Raw genomic sequence first — 26,585 nt, 5'->3', positions numbered from 1 at the left:
CATACAATCTGCCTTTCACTCTGAGGGAGAGGCCCTTCATTACTAACAGTGGTAGTAACTCTCTCAACTTCACCCAGACTATTGTTATTCAAGCAGCTATGCTTTCAAAACAACCTCCACCTCTAACTTGGTCACCTAAATAATGGAAACTTGTCTATTACTTCTAAGGATCCCCTCTGACATTTGAGGGAATCTGCTTTTTTTTTTTTTTGTATATTCCTGGTGTTTAGTGTACCTGCATATCTGCCACATGTAAAGACTACTTTCTCTGTTAGTCTTTCAATGATGCCACTGCACCTTTTATGTGTCTATAGCTTGCACTGAGTAACACCTTTTCTACATATTAAACCGACCATCTCCCTGGAGGGATCTGTGATCTGTATCTTATAAAATAAATTTTCATAAGAATTCTTGTCTGTTTTTCTGTACAGATCCAACTGAAGAATGGAGATATAGTTCCAATGAATGGCAATGTGAAAACCTTCATAGAAACAGACTCCATAGACTCAGCATCACCAATGACTATAACTAAATTGGTACGGTTTGTATCACATTAATCAGTATAGAGAATGGATTAGTTGATAAAGTATAGGATTATCTGCTTAAAAGATCATGAATTCAAATCAACTACTGGTATTTTGTGGTGTTTCTTGACAAAACATTTTATCCTACAATGTCTTGGTTCACCTATCTTTTGGAAATTAAATATATATCTGATTAATGATTGATTGGCATATTAACCAAGCAAAGATTTATTTCTCATCAATGCATCTCTGAGTTGTTGCAATATTCTTGCAGAACTGGTAAAGCAGCAAACTAACTATTCCTTGAAGTATTTAGATACATTCATTTACATTTGAATCCTGCACTTTTCATCTCACATATTTCAGTAACCAGTAAAACATTAGGCTAAGTATTATTCTCTCCTACCAAGTTTCTGATTTTGTACCTACTGTTGAAATCAATATTCGTGTGAATTATTTTTCAGGGTATGATCTACTTTAGTGGCCTTGTTACATGGGAAGTCTTGACCAAGTCATGGATCAAAGCAAAGAAGCATAAAAATCCTCAAGTATGTAATCTTTAGTAGCAACTCTTTGTAATGTAAGAAGATTGGTTTCATGAATTAAAATTGCATTTTTCAAAAGCAAGCAACTCCTCTCCTCCTTTCCTCTTCATCATAATCTTGCGAGCCATCACTGAGGAGAAGACTGGCTGTCTATGGAAAATCTTATGTGCTAATGATCTAGTTCTCATAACTAAATCTAGAGTGGGATTAGAGAAGAAATTCCAGGCATGGAAGCTAAACCTGGAATTGAGGGGCCTTAAAGTAAACCTGAAATAGACAAAGGTTTTAGTAAGTAAGAAAGAACACAGGACTCCTGTATCATCAAAGGAATGGCCTTACTCAATATATAGAAAGAGGGTAGGTATAAATTCCATATGCTGTATTCAATGTAAACCATGGGAACATAAGCAATGCAGTGGAATCACTGTCAGACAGTGTAAGATTCATATGTGATAGACACACTGGAGGTGTATTTACGAATACACTGGAAATTGAAATTGAGGATTCGTTAGAAATAGTTGAAAGATTTTGTTATCTAGGAGATGTAATTAGCAAGTGAGATGGATGCTATGAAAGTATAGTAGCTAGAGTAGGAACTGGTTGGGTAAAGTTCAGGGAGCTATTACCACAGTTGATAACAAAGGGTTTTTCCCTAAGATTGAAGGGCAGATTGTATGATCCTTGTGTAAGATCTGCAGTGCTGTATGGTAGAGAGATATGGGCTTTGAATGCAGAGAACTTAAGAAATTAAGCAAACATGTTCCATGGATGTGCACTGTGAGTGTGTGTGAAAGAATCAATACAAAAGAGCTGAGTCAGATACTGGACATAAGAGAAGTCAGATGTAGTGTTCAAGAAAGAAGTCTGTGCTGATATGGACATGTGATGCATATGGTTAAGGACAGCTGTATAAAGTAGTACCAATCAATGTTGCTGGAACTTGCAGAAGAGGAAAACTCAGGAAGACATGGGATGATGTGGTGAAGACAAGTCTCTTTGAGAACCCCATATCTCAGGATCCTGAGTCTGATGGAGATGACAAAGGATTGGGATCTCTGCCACTTTGAGGCTTTCAAAGAGATTTGTCCTCCTCAACAAAACTGAGTTCTGAAAGTGCTATGTTTTGTGCTCCTCACCCACGTTACACTGACTCTCTCTCTTCCTCCTCTTTCATGCATCATGCCTGTCTCCCCTTACCTCCTGCCAGGTCCTACAGACTACACTACCATGTTGTCTCCCTCTCTTGTCCTCCTCTCGATAACTGTATCCTCTTACTACTCCTGCCATTGCCCCTCCCAACTCTTTTCTCCATCCCTCTATCTTCCTCAGCTCATTGTTCAGCCACCCTTCAACCTTATCTATTTTGGCAGTATGCCCCTGTAACGTGAAAGGATCTATCATCGAAGCACTGGCAGGGTGTCGAGATCCTTTCTAGTCACATACAAAAATTCTTGTAGAAAACAAACAGACGAAACTCAGGTTAAAGGTGAACAGACAACTTGGTTTATTGATTCATGGTTGTACGTTGTCTGATGGGGGAATAGACAGCCTCTGATATACTGCTGGTGTTGGTCGTTGAGGTTGGTTGAAGTTGGTTGAAGTTGGTGTGTGGCTGTCAGAGCCAGGAAAACCGTGACCGATCGCAGTGCTGTCTTGAGCCGAGAGAGAGAGATTTGAGGTTCGCGGGCTCGAGAGATGTTTTCCCGCACATGCGCATGGGGAAGACTTCCGGTGGCCACCCGGAAGTAGTCCCATTCTGCGCATGCGCGCCGAACCCTACACTGTAGCATCACTACAGGGCTCCCCTCCGAGAGTGCGAAGTACGGCAACCAGAATATTGTGGTGGTGCTGCAGAAAACAGAAGGCTTGCCGATCCCCCAGAAGACTTGGTACATACTATTATACAATAAGAAACATTTTAAAGTTAAATGTAAATTGTTTTTGAAAGTTTCTTGGGCCAATGCACTGTTCTGCCCGATTTTGTAACATACGGTGTGCTCGGGGCACCCGTTGACGGCGAGGGTGGTGTTGTAGGAGCCGGTGAAGGGTTTGTGCAGGTGAAGGCGTTTGTGCAGGTGAAGGCGTTTGTGCAGGTGAAGGCGTTTGTGCAGGTGAAAGTGTTGTTAAAGGTGCATAGGTGGGTGTGTCAAGGTTGTCATCAAAAGATGAAGACGTCTCAAAATGTGCCTTTTTTAAACGGTCCACGGAAACGGTCTCCGAACGACCATTTATCTCAATCGTGAAAACTTTGGTGTGCGAGAAAGCACACGAAAAGGTCCTTTATAGGGAGAAACAAGTGGGCCCTTCACAGAATCGTCCCGAACAAAAACATGCGACCAGGTGTTCATATCCGGTGGAAGATGGGACGGTGGAGATTGCTTTCTGGGAAGCATGGGCGGAAGGTTTGAAAAATATTCCCGCAGTCTGGTGACATAGGTCGCCGGATCAGGGGCGGGGAAGTGTCTGGCACCAACATCGTACCGGGCAATGCCAGTGTGGTACCATACAGCAGCTCTGCAGCAGAAAACCCCAGGTCTGCCTTGACAGCAGTCCGACAGCCGAGAAGCACAATGGGCAGAAATTCGATCCAGGACTGTGGGTCCGAAGAGGCACGAAGAGCGGCCTTGAGCTGTCTATGGAACCGCTCAACCAATCCATTAGACGCTGGATGGTAGCTTGTGGTGTGGATATGGTGCATACCCAAAATTCGCGACAATTCGCGAAATAGCGAGGCCTCAAACTGTCGTCCACGATCAGTTGTCAATCGGGACGGGACTCCGAAGCGAGAAATCCAGTTTGAAACGAAAGCTCGCGCAACAGTCTCAGCAGAAATGTCTGCTATCGGAATGGCTTCTGGCCAGCGGGAGAGAAACGATCGACACAAGTTAATAGATAAGAGAACCCGCGACTCACAGGCCATGGTCCAACCAGATCGATGTGGACATGGCGAAAACGGGTCCTGGGGGGGAAATTGTCCAAGCGGGGCACGAACGTGCCGTTGAATCTTGGATCGTTGACACTTGGAGCAGGTGCGTGTCCAAGAGGTAATTGTGCGACGCATATTCGGCCAGAAAAACCGAGCAGTGATTAATTTGAGGGTGGCAGCGATGCCAGGATGTGATAAGGAGTGCAGTGCTTCAAACACTGAGCGTTGATGGGTCTCAGGCACCAGTGGCCTGGGAGATCCAGTTGAAGTGTCACAAAGAATGGTGCCTTCGGCTGACGGAAGCGGAAGGTAGGAAAACTGGCAACAGGAGAACTTGGGAGAAGTTAAATCTAACGACGCCAAAGGTGGCTGCTCCTGCGATATGGCAGCTAAGTCGATAGCAGCAGGAGACGAAAGGGCGCAAACTGGAAGGCGAGAGAGAGCGTCAGCAGGAACGTTCTCTTTTCCAGGTATGTGTCGAATGTTGCTAGTAAATTGAGAGATAAAATCCAGGTGCCGAAAAGCACGGGGTGAGAGTTTGTCCGTTTTTGAAAACAGGGCAAACGTAAGGGGCTTGTGATCCGTATAGATCACAAAATCTCGCCCTTCAAGTTGATGCTGGAAATGACGAACCGATAGATAGATCGCTAGGAGCTCACGATCAAGGTGCTGTATCGTCGTTCAGCTGGTTGCAGTTGACGGGAAAAGAAGGCTAGAGGTCGAACATGGTCATCCACTGTGTGTTGTAACACAGCGCCAATCGCAGTGTCCGATGCGTCCACAGTCAAAGAGAGAGAAGCACCAGGAACTGGATGTGCAAGCAAAGAAACAGAAGCCAGCTCCTTCTTAATGGACTCAAAGGCTGTCACTGCCTCAACAGAGAGGGTGACTTGACTGTCCTTTCTAGGAGAGTCCTTTAACAGCCTGGTGAGAGGTAGCAGCTTATCTGCACAACCGGGAATGAAGCGTCGGTAGAAATTGACCATCCCTAGATAATGCCTGAGCTGGCGCAAGGAAGTGGGGGGTGCGATGCGTTGAATGGCATCGACTTTTGACGAGAGGGGGCTGATTCCAGTCGAATCAATATGATGCCCTAGAAAATCTAGGGAAGAGCGTCCGAAAACACACTTGTCGGGGTTTATGCGTATGCTATACGCGCGAAGACGCTGGAAGAGTTGAGAAAGGTGCCGGAGATGATTTTCTCGTGTGTCGCTCGCAATGAGTATGTCATCGACATAGGCAAACACAAAATCAAGACCGCGGACAACCTCATCAATGAAACGCTGGAAGGTGCTAGTAGCATTCCGCAAACCGAAACTCATGTACAAAAACTCAAAACACCCAAACGGGGTAGTGATTGCAGTTTTTGGAACGTCGGCTGGGTTGACCGGTATTTGGTGGTAAGCGCGTATCAGATCGACCTTCGAAAAAATGGTACAACCATGGAGATTTGCTGTAAAGTCCCGGAGATTTCTAATCGGATAGCGATCGGCTATTGTGACGGCATTGAGGCGTCGATAGTCTCCAACCGGGCGAAAATCAGACTCGCCCTTTCGCGCCAAATGAAGGGGAGATGCCCATGGGCTGGTGGAGGGGCGTATAATGCCAAGTTGAAGCATGTGCTCAAACTCGGCTCTGGCCGTTTTAAGTCGGTCTGGCGCTAGGCGCCGGGGGCGTGAGAATACAGGTGGCCCATTGGTGGTGATGAAATGGAGGGTCGAGTGGGTAGGATTTTCCGGTTTAAAGGCAATGTCCACTAGCTCCGGAAATGAAACCAAAAGAGAGTGAAAAGGGTCTCCAGAGGTGGCAACAAAGAATGTCGGGCTAAGGACCGCAGTGGTGGAACTCCCAGTCGGTGTAGAGAGCGACGTCGTGCTATCAAGAAGCCTCCGACGCCTGACATCCACCAATAGGTTAAACCTATTCAGGAAATCAGCGCCGAGAATAGGATGTGGGATGTCAGCGATGACGAAAACCCATCGAAAGTCTCGGCGAAGGTTGAGGTTGAGGCGCAGCGAAATCTGACCGTAAGTGGTTATGGGAGACGAGTCAATAGCATGCAAGACAATCGAAGAGCGCTTCGGCTTGTCTGCAGCCAGACGAAGGGGCCAGATGCTGCAACAGGAACCGGTGTCTACCATGAAGAATGTCTTCGACACCAGATCTTTTACATAGAATGCACGATGTTTGGGAAACGAGATGGAAGAAGGTGACGTGCTCACCTCCTCCGGATTTAGTTTTCCGAGGGCTTGAAAGTGCACGGCTGGGTACACCGATCTGCCCTTTTGGTAGAGCGACTACGACTGCGTTGTCGGCGCTCGATCGCACGGGATAGATCGTCGATTCGCCGCGTGAGCGCATCAATCCGCTCGGCTAGTGAAATTTGCGCAGGGCCCCCTATACATGCACAGAGGCCTCGCGATGGAGATGGATTCGGAAATTCCAGTATTCCATCGGCCATCGTGGCAATCTGAATATTGCTCTCCCCCGAACGTGTGTTGCGGCGGAGGATTTCTGCTTTCACAGACGCGTATGTGGCATCGGGTGGGGACTTATTATTAGATCCCTGATCGATGCGGCGAGTCGGGGATGTAAGCCGGAATATAGCAGGTGCAACTGCTGCTGTGGAGAAATGGCATGTGCAACAAAATACCACTCCACTTGGGCAAACCACAGGCCCATATCCCCCGTAAATGAAGGCAAACCTGAAGCCATGCCTTTGTCGGAAGGAATCTGTGAGAAGGGGGCAGAAGGTATGGTCTAGAAGTGGAGAGAGAACACGTGGAACCGAGAAGGCAATTCAAAATTGTGTTTGTGTGTGCACCTCGTGGGTAGCAAAAAAAGAATAGGTGTGTAAAAGGAAAACAAAATACAGAAAGGAAAAAAAATGAATGGTGTGTGTTTTCTTTTTCTTTGTTTTTTTTTTTTTTTTTTGTACTGTGTGCGATGAATAAGGCTATTTTACCCACCTCGCCGTGCTGAAAAGGAGAAAATAGGAAAATAAATGTGAATTTCCGCGCTCTTCGGCCCCAAAAAAAAAAAACCTGTTCGCTGTGTCTTCTTCTATCCTGTTCTTTTTCTCAACTAGGGATCACCAATTGTAACGTGAAAGGATCTATCATCGAAGCACTGGCAGGGTGTCGAGATCCTTTCTAGTCACATACAAAAATTCTTGTAGAAAACAAACAGACGAAACTCAGGTTAAAGGTGAACAGACAACTTGGTTTATTGATTCATGGTTGTACGTTGTCTGATGGGGGAATAGACAGCCTCTGATATACTGCTGGTGTTGTCGTTGAGGTTGGTTGAAGTTGGTTGAAGTTGGTGTGTGGCTGTCAGAGCCAGGAAAACCGTGACCGATCGCAGTGCTGTCTTGAGCCGAAGAGAGAGATTTGAGGTTCGCGGGCTCGAGAGATGTTTTCCCGCACATGCGCATGGGGAAGACTTCCGGTGGCCACCCGGAAGTAGTCCCATTCTGCGCATGCGCGCCGAACCCTACACTGTAGCATCACTACACCCCCTATCCTTATTCTCCTTTCTATAAAATCTTGCAGACCGCCCATCTCTACTCACCTTGTGCCTTTTGGGGCCACTTGGGCACCTCATCACCATTATCTATCTCTTGCAGCTGTTACTAATCATTTTCTTTCTTTTTCCCCCTTTTCCCTATAAAATGTATGCAGCCATGCAGATCCATCTACAAGAACCTGCTCTGTCCCACTCTGCTCATAGTAATCAATTCATCCTCTAACATGAAGATGATCCCACCACCTCTTCCCCTAAGGGTCACAGTCCTGCAAACTGCATGGCAGCCTCAGTAGTGCAGGCTACATGGAAAAAGCACCCAGTCTATGCTGTTAAGTGGTTAGCATTAGAAAGGGCATCCAACTGTTGAAACCTGCCAAAGCAGACGTTGGCGCACACTGCAGTCCTTGAACACGTCAGTTCCTGCCAAACCAGCATGAAAACATGGATGTTAGATGATGATGATGATGGACTCACCAAATTTTTTTTTAATATTTATAATGAAGGCAAATGTAAAATTATGAAGATGATGATGATGATATATATATATATATATATATATATATATGATTGATGATTTTGATTTTTCCAGTTTCAGCTAATGAGCTGTGGCCATGCTGGGGCACCGCCATATATATATATATATATATATATATACACACAAGTTAAACGGTTAAGTATTGAATATCATATGCTATAAGTTCTTAGTTTAATGAAACTTACCCTCTGGGTTGGAGACGGATAACAGACATCGTAGTAATTGTTAGTAGTATTCAAAGGGAGATAATTTCAAGAAATTAAGAATAAGTTTCTCAAATTAATTTATGTCTAAGGAAAGGTTATCCGTCTCCAACCCAGAGGGTAAGTTTCATTAAACTAAGAACTTACAGCATATGATATTCAATACTTAACCATTTAACTTGTATATATATATATATATATATATATATATCATCATCTTCATAATTTTACATTTGCCTTCATTAGGTTTGTTTGCGGGTTTGAGGGAAGTTATGAATATATGTTTCAATATATTTCACCTTATCAGCACTGTACAGTTTAACTGAATTTGTAGATCAATAAAGTTTAAAAGAAAAAGAGTTATGTCTATTTTTGGCCAAGAGTAATTTGCATCATTAAAAATTAAGAGAGCTAAGGGAAATAACTCAATATGTAAACTTGAAATAAACTCGACACAAACTTTTAAAAATAAGATGTGTGTATGTAAGTGTAGTGTTTGTCTGTGAGTGTGTGAGAGAGATAATAAAAGGAATACACTATGAGAAGGCAAACACTGCTATGGAAAGAAATAGATACACTAAACACTAATACTCAATGTATCACATGACCAATACACTAGAAAAGGAAATGCAACGTCAACTAGTTTGTTATATGTAGTAGTAGTAGTAGTAGTAGTAGTAGTAGTAGCAGCAGCAGCAGCAGCAGATATTGATTTCTGATATTGGTTTCAATTTTGGCACATGGCCAGCCATTTCAGGGAAAGGGGCTAAATCAATTAGATCAACCCCAGTGCTCAACTGGTACTTATTTTATCAACCCCAAAAGGATGAAAGACAAAGTCAACCTCAGTGAAATTCAATTCAGAATGTAAAAACAAACAAAATGCTTCCAAGCATTTTGCCCAGTGTGCTAACAATTCTACCAGCTTGCCGCTGTATTGATTTCTAATATTGACACTTTTGTGGAGCGAGGTTAATTCTACCCTAGTACATGACTGGTATCATTGTATCAACCACATTTTATATTAATGTTACTGATGTCATGCTTCTTTTGTTTGTTTTTTTAGATTAATGGATCCAAGAATGGATATGATATTGCAGAGGTAAGTGTACCTTGGTTATAGTCTGTGATTTTAAAGAGTGATTGTAGCTAACTGTGCTATATAAATTGAAATTATGTTATTGCTTTATACTCTTAGACCCAGCATATTTTTCTCTTTGCATCAATATATTTAGTGGATGATTAAATTGATAAAGCACTAGACAATAAATCAAGAGTTTAACAGTTTATTCCCTGTCAATGATGCTGATGAGAATCTGTGACTAACAACTTTAATAAACTTCTGTTAGCAGTGCCTAACTAGTTTTATGTATTTACTACAGAATCTGTATCTCCACACCACTAATACTGATGAGTGTTTCATTGCTCTGCAAAGTGACAAGAATATTTGTAATTCACTCCTTAGTAAGAAATAGCTAACAACTTCATATAATTATATAAAAGACAAAAGACATCCACTTCAAGCAATTACTAACAGTCCTTTCAGTATAGTCTTAAAGGGCTGTTCATCCTATCAGACTATATGTTAATATAGACGTTAAAATTTGGATTTTAATTTTGTTTCTTAATAATTTTCTAATCAAAAGAAATAAAAAACAAGATTTAGAAAGAAAAACATTTTCCTTCAATTTATTCTGTCTTTCATCAGTCTTAGGTCAATAAAATAAAGTCCCAGTCAAACACTGGAATTGATATAGTTGATTGATCCGTCACCCCCAAAACATCTTGATTTCATCCCTTTGGTATTAATAAAGTAAGTAACAACCATATACTGAGATAGAGTTATCGACTATACTCCTTATATAATTTGTCATTTTGTGCAGATATAAAAAGTCCTCATCATTTTTCTTCTCCCTTCTGTTCATACTTCCTCATTCTATTGCTCTCTCTCTCTCTCTCTCTCTCTCTCTCTCTCTCTCTCTCTCTCTCTCTCTCTCTCTCTCTCTCTCACACACACACACACTGCAACTCTGCTGCCTTGGGGTGGAGGTCAGTAGATGATCAGAGAGTCTGTGAAGAAGGGACACTATATGAAAAAGATCATCATGCACAGACACCAATGCAAATCTTGACAGAACTTGTAACAAATCTAGTATATGTGAAGAATTCCTCAACAGTGGGTTCTCTAACCCTAACTAGTAAAATGTTCAGTTTACTACAGGTCACAAATTCAACACCATAACATACTACATTCAATGTTCTATCACTTACTTGTCAATGTATTAGCTATAATCATCAAATATATGGTGTGATTATTATTTATTATGTCTTAATTCAAAACCAATTTTAGCTGTTTAAACTTTATTTCTTATATTTATTTTGTGAATGATAAAAGATAAAGTCAACATCATCATCATCATCATTGTTAAACGTCTACTTTCCATGCTAGCATGGATTAGACAGTTTGACTGAATACTGGCGAACCAGATGGCTGCACCAGGCTCCAATCTGATCTGGCAGAGTTTAAGATTTGAACTCAGGACATAAACTAAATTTTAGAAGTAGTTTCATTCACCTCCTATTTAACAGTCATTATAATATTGATTTCAAATTTTGGTACAAGGCCAACCATGTCAGGTGAGAGAGTAAGTTGATTACATCAACCACAGTGTTGAACTCGTATTCATTTTATCGACCCCAGAAGGATGAAAGGCAAAATTGATCATAGTGGAATTTGAACTCAGAATATAAAGACAGACAAAATGCTGCTCAGCATTTTGACCAGCATGCTAACATTTCAGTCCACTTACTGCCTTAATAGTTCTTATAACATTTATTGCTGGTCCAAGGGTAACCAACACTATACTACTGTTCTGATATGTAGGACAAAACAGATGTTATGCTCTCAAATATTCTACATTACATTCCAAAAAAAATGAAATAGCTCTTTATTGGCTAGCAAATTTTCATTCACTAGGCCATTACAGTTGTTAGTCACCAATATACTTTTGCAATGTTTCTTTTATAACAGCTATTATTCTTCTGAACTGTTGTGTTCCACAATCCACTTCCACTCAAAACCATTCAATATACCCACTTCACCCACTCTTGTTATCCTTTGATTCTCAACAAAATCACTCTGCTAGACACTCCCTTCCTAGAATTGCAACCTTCTAGACTCCATCCTTTACTCTTTTACTCTTTTACTTGTTTCAGTCAGTTGACTGTGGCCATGCTGGAGCACCACCTTTAGTCGAGCAACTTGACCCCGGGACTTATTCCTTGTTTTTCCGAACTGCTAAGTGACGGGGACATAAACACACCAGCATCGGTTGTCAAGCAATGCTAGGGGGACAAACACAGACACACAAACATACACGCACGCACACACACACACACATACATATATATATATATATATACATATATACAACGGGCTTCTTTCAGTTTCCGTCTACCAAATCCACTCACAAGGCTTTGGTCAGCCCGAGGCTATAGTAGAAGACACTTGCCCAAGGTGCCACGCAGTGGGACTGAACCCGGAACCATGTGGTTGGTAAGCAAGCTACTTACCACACAGCCACTCCTGCGCCTTATTCATATTTTCTTCACAGACCTCAAAGTCTAACAGCTCAATTTTCACAACTGTCACATCAAGCTACCTTATCTAGAACAACTTGTAAAGGTCATGGAAACCACACTCTCAATTTAAATAAAAAATGAAATAATATTAGAAATGATGATTCCTTTTCAGAGTCTTTAATGATTTTTTCAGTTCTAAAAGCTTTGCTGATTCAAGCAGACAACTCTGCTAACTTCAAAAACTCAGGCCTATAACTTTACTGACTAACTTTCATTTGAAATCTCTTACAGTTCACTTGAATAAAGATTGCATTTCTTATATCCTGGTCTTGATTTATTATTTATTCTTCCAAATACAAGAGAAATAAATTATATTTCTTTTATTGTTAGATTCTAATGCAATGTTATCAGAACAGTATGGATCCAGTCATTCAGTACTTCAAGACAGAAATGAAGTGAGATATTTGTAATATTTTTTTAATACATACTGTGTGTGTGTGTGTGTGTGTGTGTGTGTGTGTTTGTGTGTGGGGGGTCACAGATATGGCTCTATGGTTAAGAAGTTAATTTCACAACCAGATGGTTTCAGATTCAGTCTCACTGCATGGCACCTTGGGCAAATGCTTTCCTCTGTAACTTGATTCAACCAAAACCTTGTAACTGGACTTGATAGACAGAAACTAAAAGAAGCTTGTTACATATGTAATCTGTGTATATATGTTTGTGTCTCCTCAACTTGACATCACATGATACTTGTAAAATGATCTTCACCATTAAATAAGTAGTGTTCATCATTGTCAATCTTCCGCGAAAATCTGTCCATGTTGACAATGATGATGATATTATACATATAATAATAGATCAGTCAACCAAGTGTAGATTCTTTTACAGGCAATATATATGAATTTCTGTATGACTGTGTTTACAAACAGAAAAAATACATAATACACACACTGTGTGTGTGTGTGCATATATATATGCATCTCGCTGGATGTACACTGTCAGTGTACATGTACAACAGAGTGTAAACGTCTTGAGAGAAAAGTTGGGCATAAGTGGCATCGATGTGGTGTGCAAGAGAGAAGACTACATTGATATAGTCGTGTGATGCATATGGATGTGGACAGCTGTGTGAAGAAGTACTGATGGCTAACAGTGGAAGCAAGCTGTGGAAGAGGGAGACCCAGGAAGACATAGGATGTGGTGGTGAAGCATGGCTTTCAAATACTGAGCCTCAGAGAGGCAATGACTAGTCACCAAGTCCTTTGCCATTATTCCATGCTTGAGAAAACCTCTCAACCCAAGTGAAATCGTAGTTGTGGCCGTTATTGATGTCGCATAACTGATACCTGTGCCAGTGGAATGTAAAAATCACCTTTTGATTGTTGGGCCTCACGGAGGCAATGTGGCCAGTGCCAGTGTTGCATAACTAACACCTGTATTGGTGTGACATAAAAAGTACCTTTCACGGAGGCAATGTGGCCAGTGCCAGTGTTGCATAACTAACACCTGTATTAGTGTGACATAAAAAGTACCTTTCACGGAGGCAACAAGAAATAGCTGAGACCTTTGGCAATATGTTCCATCAAGCCAAGTGAAACCATAGTCATGGCAGATACTGGTGTCATGCAACTGGTACCCATGCCAGTGGTACATAAAAGCACCCATTACACTCTCAGGGTGGTTGGCGTTAGGAAGGACATCCAGCCATAGAAACCATGCCAAATCAGACTGGAGTCTGGTGAAGCCCCTCAGCTTACCAGCCCTGGTCAAACCGTCCAACCCATGCCAGAAGGAAAACAGATGTTAAATGATGATGATGATGATGATGAGAAGAGAAAAAGTTAAGTTAAACTAAATAACTTTTAGAAAAATTTCTTTACCTAAGCAAATTTTCAGTTACTAAAACCAATTTTAACTATATCTGAAATTAATGAAACATTTTCAACCACTTCTTGTTTTGACAGGCACTCAATCCATTTTAATGAAGTTGGTATGATCACTACTTCACTTCAGATACTAACAGTTCTCCTATCTAACTGCCATACAGTTTCTAGCGATACTCATATCAAGAAGCTCTTTGTATTTAGCCTTCTCTGGTCTTTTGGTGGTCATCTCTCGAGCAATGACAGACTTCACTTCAATGAGTTCCTTCAGAAAATAAGGACCAATCTGTAAGTATGAACCTCCTCCAAAAACAGAAACACGGTTGTTATGTTATTTGAAATGGTTTCTTCTGTTGCGTTTTAATCATTTTACTGAGACAGTGTTGGTGCATCATCATCATTCTAACATCCACTCTTCCATGTTTGCATGGATCAAATGGAATTCAGCAGATTTTCTTTGGTCAAGTACTCTTCCTATCATCACTCCTCACCTGTTTCCCAAGCAATTTCCCCATGGCCAGACAGGTTTTCACAGCAGACTATAAACAAGTAATCTTACTTATATGACATTGACATTCATTTATAACTATTGCATGACTTCAAGACAAGGAATCACAGATACTCACAGAGAGAGAGAGAGAGAAAAAGAGAGAGACACGCACACACATATACACGCAATGGATTTCTTTCAGTTTCCATCTACCAAATTCATTCGAGGTTTTGATTGACCTGGAGCTATTGTAGAAGATACTTGCTTAAGGTGACACACAGTGGAAGTAAACCTAAAATTATGTAATGGGGAAGTTAAATTCTTAACCATGCAACCATATTTGCACCTATACTCCCTTCAAAAGTATAGTTGATTTAATTGATCCCTCTACTTGTAGACTTCTTATTTTATACTATTTACATGCTCTTGTTACTCAGTAGCAGCAAAACAAAACTGATTAAGTTGTTCATGTCCAAAAGGAAATCAGGATGGTGGATGGTAGATTTAGTAGTTGAACGAAATGTCATTCTGTATTTAGTTATAAGCCTCTTCAAGGTCAAGTTTGCCTTTCATCCTTCCAGAATAAATAAAATAAGAATGAGTCAAGAATTAGTTGATCAATCTAATCAACTAATATGTTCCCTTAAAAAGTATATGACCTTGTGCCTAGGTTAAGATTCAAATAAAGAGGAAAACCAACAATAAAATGAGAATTTTATCAGTCTCATAAGATTCATTTGTGATTTTTTTTTTGTAAGAATATTAATTAAAAAAAACTATGGAATTGATAAATTTGTTAGTTTGGGTAGTAGGCCTAACACATCATCTAATTTAATGCAACCACTTGTTCTTTAAATACCTTTTAGGGAGTTCATTTTCTTACAAGCATTCAGACCAAACCCCACTGTCAATCCAATCCAAATTTTGCCAGTAGACATTAATTGTTCATACTGCATAAGAACACCTTTCTCACCAGTTTAGGACGACCATCAGATCTTATGCGTACTGATCTTCCTCCCTTGAATAATTTATATAATATAATTGGCTCACTTCTAGAAAGTGGTTCAAATAATAAATTGATTTTATTATGAGTTGATAAAATAAAACTGAACATGTTTTATTGAGTGATTGACTCACATGTATCACATGCTTATAGTTATGCACATATAAGCATAAGCATCTTCATACTCTTTACTCTTTTACTTGTTTCAGTCATTTGACTGCAGCCATGCTGGAGCACCGCCTTTAGTCGGGCAAATCGACCTCAGGACTTATTCTTTGTAAGCCTAGTACTTATGCTATCGGTCTCTTTTGCCGAACCGCTAAGTTACGGGGACGTAAACACACCAGCATCGGTTGTCAAGCGATGTTGGGAGGACAAACACAGACACGCAAACATATACACACACATACATATATATACATATATATATATATATATATATATATATATTATATATATATATATATATATATATATATATACATATATACGACGAGCTTCTTTCAGTTTCCGTCTACCAAATCCACTCACAAGGCTTTGGTTGGCCCGAGGCTATAGTTGAAGACACTTGCCCAAGGTGCCATGCAGTGGGACTGAACCCGGAACCATGTGGTTGATAAGCAAGCTACTTACCACACATATATCCATACTTAATCATGCATATGTACAAGTATATTTATACATATACAATATACATGCATGCATGCAAATGCTCAATACACACATACACATACATTATGGAAGGATTACATTCCTAAAGCTTTGCCATAATGAAAGAATTCCATCATGGAAAACTTATTTTCATATTAACTTCCAAATTATAAATTGTGATGCATTTCAAATTTCTGAAAAATTTTTCAGAAAAAAAAAATAAATAAATACAATTACATCTTCAATCATAAGCAGAGTTTTCATAATGTAAGATGCGTGTGTATTTATGTGCACACACAAACATAGACACACACACACACATATACATGTGTGGATTATTGTATTAAAGACACAACTATCATTTTTTTTTTATTATGAATTTTTCAGATCTTCTTCATCCTTTGTGATTCATCATCATCAGAGGAAAATTATAAAGCTGGCAAGTTCCACCATGGATATCTGAGTTTATCAGCCTGTTCATCTCTCTCTCTCTCTCTCTCTCTCTCTCTCTCTCTCTCTCTCTCTCTCTCTCTCTCTCTCTCTCTCTCTCTCTCTCTCTCTCTCTCTCTCTCTCTCCATATGTGTGTGATTCTGCATTCACATATGTGCACCTACATACATGTATACATAGAAAATTAATGAATGAGATACACACATACAGATAGATAGGTAGGTAGGCAGGCATGCAGATTGATTGATATATGCTGATGAAATAGTTTTGATTTTAAATATCATTTTCTTCTTTTTTAATAAAATTAATAAGGAATTTTCTTTATTTCAGAATACCCGAAGATGAAAATGATGTTTATTTATTTGACTATTTTGTTGATGAATCAGGAGAATGGGAAAATTGGAACATCAAGTCGGTTTAGCAAGAAGTTTTCATTTCTTTCACTTTGTATCACTTAAAACCACTTCCTGTTTCTTGGGTGCCTTTAGCAGAGTTTATTCTGGTGCAAGCATTCAGACTAGTCCTACAGTTCTCTTTCCATTTATATTGTTTTTCTGTGGGAGTGGGAGTGGGAGTGGGTGGTGGTCAGCTGCTCAGGCTTAGCATAATTCTCACTCATCAGGAAGTACCTGTAAAGGCCAAGGGCAGTGCTCTCCTTCTCAGACTAAATTGTAAGAATATCATCATCATCATCATCAACATTTAATGACCACACTTTCTATGCTGGCCTGATTTGGAAGGCTTGACAAGAACTGGCAAGGCCAAGGGCCACACCAGATTCCGTAGTCTGTTTTGGCTTGGTTTCTATGGCTGGATACTCTTCCTAACACCAATCACTCCACAGAGCACTGGGTGCTTTTTACTTGGCATCAACACCAGTGCTTTTTACATGGCATCAGCACCAGTATTTTTTATGTGGATTGGCAGAAACAATAGAGAGAGCATGAGGTATTTGGTAAAGTTCTGAGTTCAGAGCTGACCCAGGTCAATTTTGCTTTTCATTCTTCCAAGATTGACAAAAATAAAATAAGCACCAATCAACATAACTGGCTAAAACCCTTCAGGTGGGTGCCCTGGCATCACTATTGTCCAATAACAGTAAAAGAATAAAATAATATACTCTTCACTTCATCTTAGATTATTCTCTGAGAAAAAAAGACTTAAACATACTTCATTTTAATTGTATTTCTGTGTTTCACATGATGTGATGAGATGAATTTATTACTTCTTTAGATAAATGCTTAGAGACAATAATTAGAAATTCACCAAAAGATATTAATTCCTTCTTTTTGTATTAGTAAAGTTGATATGTGTCTTTTGTATTTTATTCTAATGATTTTCTGATGTTCATACTCTTCTTAAAGACATTAAGTGATGTCTTTAATTAAAATAGCCTCAAATGAGAAAAAAGAAATGAGAATACAGAGCCAGTTCACTTAGATTGATTTCTGATCTGTATTATTCACTAATGAATGCAGAGATATTCAAATACTTATTTGAATTAAATAGTTTTTATCCTTCATGGAGAAATGTTATTAGAAAGTTGTATTTTTTTATATCTTTAGTAGATATATTAATTAGTTTTTGAACTTTTGAAAATGCATTTGACAGATTTAAAACAATTCATTTTTCTAGATCACTTGAAGAGTCTCCGGTTATACAAGATAACTTCAGCAGAGAATTTGTATACACACAAAGAACAGTAAGTATACACACATATATTTTGCAAAAGCAGTAACTATCTTCATACACTAAGAGCAGTATGGGATATGCATATATATTATGCAAAGAGGAGTAACTATCTACATACATTAAAAATAGTATATTTTTACTTTTAATTTTCTATTTAATATTTTACGATCAGAACCCTACTATCAGATTTCTGTTTAGTATTTTAGTGTATTATTTAATATTCTACTTTCTATTCTTATTTAATATTTACTTTCAGATTCCTATAAAATACTTCATAAATAACTTCATACTTCATGGTTTTCCTTCCTTGTTAACTGGTCCCAAAGGTTCTGGTAAAACATCATTAATTAATGCTTTGATGTCGAGTTTAGGTAAGTTTCTGATTTCCAGTTGCTTTTGTTATTGAGTCATTGCTGATACAGTTACTATGACAACAGATTACTGACTACAAATCAGAGTTACCTATCCATCTCCTATAAACTGGTCTGTTCAGTCGTCTACGTATTCTATGTAGGCACCATATTATTAAAAAAAACTATGGTACAAGCAGCAAGAGCTCCATAAAATTCACAAATGTTTCTGTAACATGCAGTGCTAATTTTAAATCCCTCTGTAGGTTTTTGTGGTACTCAGTTGGTTGAATTGACCCCAGTTCATGGATAGTGAGGTCCAAACTACCATATGGTTAAGGGACTCACGACATGTTGTTAGCATACTGTTTCAAAGTATTCCAGCCGAAAAGTTAAAGTGTTGATGTACCAACTATTTACCTAAAGATCACAAGTTCAAATTCCACCATGACATGATGATTGAACCCATAAGTAAGGTACGGGGTGCTTTAGCAGGCACTTTGAGGAAGGTATGATTTCTCATGAATGCCATACAAAGAAGTAAGCTCATAGTAAGCCACTCTGATTTCAATATATGTCTCTTTTGCTTTATAAAAAGGCCATAAATATTATCACATCTCCTCAACTAAATATTTCAGCCTTCAACCTATTTAGTTTGAACTCACAGATTTTCTTTTCATGCAAGATTCTAAATTTTTAATCCAACAGACAGTGATCAAGCCATTTAAATAGTAGCATTTTATAGATCAGAAAAGGCAAAGTTTAAGTTTAACAGAAGAGGTTTGTGGTTATCAGGGGAAATTTGATGTTAACAATTTAAATTGAGATTAAATTTTAAATTTGACATTAACAGATTAGGTTTGAAGTTAACAGATTAAATTTGAGGTTAAATGATTTGAAATGTTATTCCATCAAAATCAATAATAATCTCATTATAAAAATTTAAGTGTATAAATGGATTTTCAATATTTAGATTCAGAGGAATATGTTTTGAAAAGATTTGTGTCTAGTGGCTCATCCACAACAGTACAGCTGTTTGATTTCTTCAATTCCAGTATCATCCACAGACAAGGTAAGGTTTGATAAATTGGTTTCTTCGTTCTTTTTCCAAACATGACACTAATTAAGGCCAGTATAGTTACTACAGTTTCTATAGAATTAAGTGGAATGAGAGATAAATATTCCTTTTAGAGAGGACTCTAGTCTTCGCAATAACTTTCACAGACATCTTAATAAGTATTGCCCAGCTGGATAAACAAAGGAATATAGAATTATGCTTAATCTTGTCCCCATCATAGAGTAGGTGAGCCAACTGAAGTATGTGAATTCTTGATCATGTACTTTATCCACCACTCTGTTATAAGATAATACCCATTTATTGGTCAAAAGTCTCTAACATCACACTAAATCCTTATGCAAAATACTTCTTGCTTTTGTCTAATTACACTTTCATTTCACTAAGTATTTTTGTACATGAAGTACTAATATCATTATTGCAGCAAAAATGGTAGACTATTGGACAAAATTCTTTGGAGTATATTTTTTTATGTACATTTAGATTCTGAAGTCAAATCTTGCTAACATTAAGTTTCCTTTTCACTCTTTTAAAATAAAGTGGATACCAGTCAAATGCTGAGATCATACTAATTCCAGCATAGCTTTTTAAAGATATATGGCCTTATACCAATGTTTGAAATTATTATTAACAGCCATTGTTCTACTGCTAAAAACTGCCCCACATACCTGGCAATAATGCCTACACCTTTTAATTACATAGTTTAACTGCAATTAGGTATGAATTGATATAAGCACTATTTTCTCTTTTGGTTACCAGAACAGGAAATAGAAAGTACAAACTACTCTACCAACTGATCAGAAACAGTGGTTTCAAAATATAAATAGCATCATCATTGTCTTCTTCATTGTCACCACTTCCACCACCACCACTACACTGTGTGTACCCACTGTTTACACTGGACATTCAGTAACAAGTTTCTATGTAACTCACTGCCTACATATCAAGCAAAAGCACTTTGCATATGACACAGATTCTGTACTCTGTCTTACTAACAAGTACTTTGGTGTTTAACATGTTGACCATTAGACCTTTGGATTCTAACTATATATTACAGAAAACCAAAATTTCTTAAAGACTGAGAGAACAGTTACAGTAATTTATTAATGATAGAAAAGTAACGATTTTTTCCTTTGACACAAATCTAATTTTTGAAGCAGGTTGGTATATTTATTTCAGATTAGCTCAATATACTATGTTACATTACAACCAGATGACTGAAGTGAAATCAAAAATCAAAATCAAATTCGATGACTGGCGTCCATGCTAGCGGAGTGCAAAGAGCACCATATGAGTGTGATCGTTGACAGAGCGGCTAACCGGCTTCCATGCCAGTGGCACTTAAAAGGCACCATTCGAGCGTGATCGTTACCAGCATTGCACTACTGGCACTCAAGCCCCGTGCTTGTAAGGTATTAAGAGCACCATCCAAGCATGATTGTTGCCAGAGTGGCTATCTGGCCTCTGTGCCGGTGGCACATAAAAAACACCATTCGAGCGTGTTCGTTACCAGCATCGCCTTACTGGTACCCGCACCGGTGGCATGTGTAAAGATTCGAGTGAGGTCATTGCCAGTGCCGCTTGACTGGCCCTGTGCCGGTGGCACGTAAAAGCACCCACTACACTCTCGGAGTGGTTGGCGTTAGGAAGGGCATCCAGCTGTAGAAACTCTGCCAGATCAAAATTGAAGCCTGGTGCAGCCATCTGGTTCGCCAGCCCTCAGTCATACATCCAATCCATGCTAGCATGAAAAGCGACATTAAACGATGATGATGATGATAGCAGCTTATAAGAGAAAAAGACAAAACTTAGTTTTTCTTTTATTATTAGCATCACCAAAAACACAGTTTTGGAATTTGTTTAATCCACACTTTTTATATCAATATCTGTTATTTTCTGTCCAATGCTTTCCTTTAACCATAATTAGCACTCTGTTGCTGGAGTCACATCACTGGTTTTATTGGCAGAGAACTAATGATTACTGGTGTTCTCAGAAAGTTATTGATGAAATGATATTATGTAATGTCCCACTGGAGTAATATTGAAGACTTTGTCATCAGTGTATTTAGAGAAGATGCAGTAGTGTGCTCCTCTTAGTAGCAGGACAGCATAGCTATTGCAATATAGTAACTAAGTCTTTACATTCATTTATGTGACATTCCTGACAATTATGCTTGTTAATTCTGAGTTTTCCTTTCTTTTTGTTTGAGTGTCAGCTAATAGGAAAAGATACGGAAGTATTTCTTTCCATTGGGGTAGGTAATATCAATACATTACAAATCTACGGTAAGACTAGAAATTGTTCTTTTCATAGGTTTCATCCATGGAGCTAAAGACAAGAAGAAGCTTGCAGTATTCATTGAAGATATCAATATTCCCAAAAAGGACCAATTTGGTATCCAAAGATGTAACGAGGTAATCAGTTAATTTAATTAATAATGTATGTGTCAATGTTAAGATAATCTCTAGAATAACCAGGGTCTGAAGTCCTGCTCTGGATCCTAGTACACATAATATCATTTCAACTAGAAAAAACTAATATATTTAAGAAATGCATGAATGTCACGTAACCTTTTTACATATATTCTATAATTGCAAGGTTTTTTTCTTAAAGGAGAAATGATTTTTATATATCATCGTCAACATCATCATCATTGCTTAACATCCATTTTCCATTCTTGCATGGGTTGGATGGTTTGAAATCAAGTGAGGTGAGGGTAAAATATACTTTATGAATATAGTAATACTAAATATCCTATATTATGGTTATTTTAAAATACATACATGTTCAGTGTTGTACCAACAAGGAGAACCTTTGTGAAAATGACTCAATCAGGAATTGATTCATTGAAAATAGATAAAAAATATCATTGAAAATATATATAAAAAATTAATGTCAACAGATCAATATTGATCTGTTGACATTAATTTTTTTATATTGATTTTCAGTGATATAGTACACCATCAGAATTCAGCAATTTTGAATTGTGATTTCTAATTTCAGTTTCTACGTCAACTACTAGATGGAAAAATAATTTATGACCCAAGTTCACCTTTTGAGATGAAATTTATTGAAGATCTTTGTTTGATTGCTGAAATGACACATCCTGAGCCTCGTCTAGAACAGTTAAATCAAAGACTTTTGGTAAAAAAAAAATCCCTTAAGAAATTATACACATTTTAGTATTTTGAAAGTTGAGCAAAAATTGATGTCTTAGACTATTGCACGTACATATGTCTGCCACACCAACCTCTTCCCATCATCATCATCATTTTTACATCTACTTTCCATCCTGCTATGATCTGGAGGTTTTGGCAGAATCCAGCAGGGAGGAGGACCATGTCTTACTCCAGTGTCTCAATTTTAGCATAGTTTCAATGGTTGGATGCCTTCCTAACACCTACAGCTTTACAAAATGTATCATCATCATCATCATCATCATCGTTTAATGTCTGTTTTCCAAGCAGGCATGTGTTGGATGGTTTGACAGGAGCTGGTAAGCCAGAGTGCTGCACTGACTCCAATTGTCTGTTTTGGCATGGCTTCTACAACTAGATGCCCTTCCTAATGCCAACCACTTTACATAGTGTACCAGGTGCTTTTTACATGGCACTAGCACAGGTTCTTTTTTACATAGCACCAGCACCAATGGGGTTGCCAAGTAACTTGCAAGACAAAAACCTTTTAGTTGAAAGAGGGAGTGGAATTGAAGGAAGTGGCAGTATGCAAAGAGAAGGTTGAATATAATAGAGGGACAGAGATAGTTGTCTTACTATAGTGGAGGTACTTGGCTACCCCATAGAACAAGGAAAGAGAAGGAAGCTGGACGAGGGTTAGGGAGAAAGATAGAGAGATACTCAGAGTGAGAGAGAAAGAGAAATAGGTGTTGGAAATGAATGACAGTCTACCCAGATGGAACAGTGGTGGTGGGGATTATAAATTGTACAGAGGAGATAGATGAGGATGTTCTATGAGAGTATGATAGGATATATTTAGAGATGGAGAAGGCATGACTGTAGCAAGTGATGGTGAGATAAATTGGAGAGGTGGCAGAGGGTAGGGAAGATCTATAAGGGCATGGAGAGTGTGCAAATAGGTATGTAAGGGAGAGGCGAGGAGTTTGCAGTAGGTTGTCAGGAAGATGAGATAGTTTTGACAAGTTAAATAATGTGTTAGGGGAGGAGGCATGGCCATAAAGGATATGCATGTATATGTGGATGGCCACAATTTCACTTAGCTCAACATATTTTCTTAAGCACAGCAAATTGCCACAAGTCTCAGTCATTTGTCATCTCTTCTGTGAGGCTCAGTATTCAAAGATCATTTCTCACCACTTTGTTCCACATCTTTCTGAGTTTACCCCTTGCACAGGTTTTCTCCACAATTAAAGATTGGCACCTCTTTATACAACTGTCTGCATCCATTAGCATCACATGACCATACCAACATAGTCTTCTCCCTTGCACACTACATTTGCTGCTTCTTATACGCAATTTTTCTCTCAAAACACACTTTGTCATACATGCACACTGATATTGTACATCCAATAGAGCATGCTAGCTTCATTTCTTCCAAGCCTCTACAGTCACAGTCCATGTTTCACTGCCATGTAGCATGGCTATTTATATACAGGCATCATACAATCTGCCTTTCACTCTGTTAGAGAATCTCTGTGTTACCAACAAAAGTAGCAGCTCTCTGAACTTTGCCCAGCCCATTCTTATTCTAGCAGCTATGCTCTCAGAGCATCCTCCTCCACTGCTGATTTGGTTACCTTGGTAACAGATGCTATCTAATACTTCTAAGGATCCCAACCAGACATTACATAGAAGAGCTCCCAAGGACAGTCAGTCTTAAATTTCTCTGTTATGGTCTGGAGGATTATGATAAACAAGAGTAGGCTGAGAACCAATCTTTGGTGAACTCCTACTTATACTCTGAAATTATTGCTATACTCATTGATGTCTTTCACTTTACTGATAGCATCCCTGTACATGACTTGTACAGCTCTCATCAGCCACTCATCTATTTCTAGGGTACGTTTTTCATAGCATAAGCACTAGTGTGGTTGCCTTATCCATCAATATGCATGCAAAGATATGACTTCTTACTTACCAGAATACCATCATTGAAAAGAGGAAATAATACTCATAGATGAGGAATAACTAATATCATCATCATCATCATCATACAAATCTTCTGTCAGCTATCAATTCTAAAAAAACTATTTCACATCAAACATCATTCACAATGTGTCAGTTGTCAACTCTACGCTATTTCAGATAAACTATTATCTGTAGCCTATGTCAGTTGTCTCACCAATGAATCTAGAATTACCATGACATTTAAGGAATCTAACCTGAAATTGAGAACTCTAGCAGTTTCTTATTATATTCTTCATGTCCTTAGTATTGCATACTGACAAAATGCTTGCTAATCGTCTAGTGATGTTCTATTTCTTATATCAGTGAGTTGTGTTTATCTCATGGTAGCTAATTACTACTGGATGCTCTGGACCATTTGAGAGTCCAGTGCTAATGACAGGATACAGACCAATAATTCTTTCATTGGATGTTTCACATTTTATCAACTTCACTGTCAACTATCATTCTCTGATTAAATATTACAATAAAGCATTTCACTTTAATAATAATATTTTAGACTTATCTTTTTCTCTATTGCAGCGTCAATTTGCAATATTCAATTTGCCAGAACCTGAAGAAAATGATCTTTCAATAATTTTGGGGAAAAAACTTGAGGTAGATGTTTCACAGTTATTTTCCTTTTATATTAGAGAGTTGGAGTGTAAACAGTGATAGGGAGTAACAATCTCACAATTCATATTTGCAGAGAGAGATAGGGTATAAATATGAATTGCAATCAAACTAATGTGGGATACAGGAGTATCAAATTAAGAAAGTTTGTTGTGATCAAACAAACATAGAGTAGTCAATTAAACAGTAGGTAATGACTTATAAATATGGGATATAGAAATACCAAGTTGGACAGTTGGTGATGACAGATAAATTAAAATAAGTAAAAAGTGTAGCGAACTTGACAGTGAGAATTTGTAATCCAATATGCAATGCAAGAACAACTTAGATAGTTGGTATTGACAATTTAAACACAAATGAAATGTGTGTTTAATGATTTGCTCGTTCATTTTTTTTAACAGTTTCTTGAACCAATGAGAGTATGATATCTCTTAATAGTATAAGGGCTTTATAAAATAGAACTCAACCTCTCTTTCCTCTGCAAATGCAGATAGAGTAGATGTTCTTATTTCGTCAAGATACCAGAAGGGCATTATATTAAAAAGACTGATTTTATAAGATTTAGAATGAGGAAAAACTTTTAAGAGTTCTGAACTTAGCTTTATGAAAGATAAAACTTAAGTATATAAAATATTTTGTCCAATGTTCCACTGTCTCAATCATTTACCATAGTATAGAAATAAAAGTTGATCTATATACAGCCAGTAGTTAATTCAGTTTCTGAATGAGAGATAACTCTCTTGAGCTGATATCAATTGAAAAAAGATATAATCTACTGAATCTGTCAGCAGCTGTGGCAAAAGCCAACTCTAAGTTTAACTTAGAATCTAATTGAATTAAACTAAGTGCTGAATGATTCTATGAGCATCACCAATACCTTCCTATCAGATAATTAGTTTCTTATCATAAAGAGTTCATATAAAGCAGTAAATTTTTCAGTTTTTGAATATTTTGTTACAGACAGCTGTGAATGGAGAGAACCTACCAAATATTGACACAAAACTATTCAATAACCTTGTTGAAGCTTCCTACCAACTACTGTCTGGTTTACAATCAACATTAAAGCTGTCCTCTTTACCAGGTTCCACACATTACATGTTCACCATTCAAAGTTTAGAACACTGTTTTAAGGTTGGTAATACTGTATAAAAATATTTGATTTTTCTAAAGAACTATAGTGGCATCAAGTAGCTAGAGTAGTTACCAAGTAAAGTAGTTACTAGAATTGGTAGCTTTGGTTTCCTTGCAGTGGTCTTTGTACTGACCAAATAGTTAAGAGACAGACGGTGGTCTCTAGTGACATGAATCTGGTTGGAAATATAAGCAGAAGAGGTACTGTATGATTGTATGCTATGAAAGAGAAGCGAAT

At 38.3% G+C, this 26,585-nt stretch overlaps 1 protein-coding gene across 1 annotated transcript in view; it reads left to right on the top strand.

Annotated features, from left to right (window-relative positions):
• The window catches only part of LOC115225579 (dynein heavy chain 8, axonemal-like), a 220,695-nt gene that overhangs the window by 108,508 nt on the left and 85,602 nt on the right, over positions 1-26,585 (top strand). The window contains exons 45-57 of the mRNA XM_036498798.1: positions 432-536; positions 989-1,072; positions 9,328-9,363; positions 12,234-12,298; positions 13,811-14,017; positions 16,655-16,735; positions 17,960-18,026; positions 18,273-18,387; positions 19,340-19,438; positions 21,756-21,856; positions 22,446-22,586; positions 25,127-25,201; positions 26,177-26,347. Coding sequence (XP_036354691.1) covers positions 432-536; positions 989-1,072; positions 9,328-9,363; positions 12,234-12,298; positions 13,811-14,017; positions 16,655-16,735; positions 17,960-18,026; positions 18,273-18,387; positions 19,340-19,438; positions 21,756-21,856; positions 22,446-22,586; positions 25,127-25,201; positions 26,177-26,347 — 1,347 coding nt within the window. The remainder of the gene's footprint in view (positions 1-431; positions 537-988; positions 1,073-9,327; positions 9,364-12,233; positions 12,299-13,810; positions 14,018-16,654; positions 16,736-17,959; positions 18,027-18,272; positions 18,388-19,339; positions 19,439-21,755; positions 21,857-22,445; positions 22,587-25,126; positions 25,202-26,176; positions 26,348-26,585) is intronic.

The sequence above is a fragment of the Octopus sinensis genome, linkage group LG2, assembly GCF_006345805.1.
Source record: "Octopus sinensis linkage group LG2, ASM634580v1, whole genome shotgun sequence".
In the NCBI taxonomy this organism is placed as follows: Eukaryota; Metazoa; Mollusca; class Cephalopoda; order Octopoda; family Octopodidae; genus Octopus; species Octopus sinensis.
Note: the sequence above shows the minus strand (reverse complement) of the source record. Positions and strands in the feature narration are given on the sequence as shown.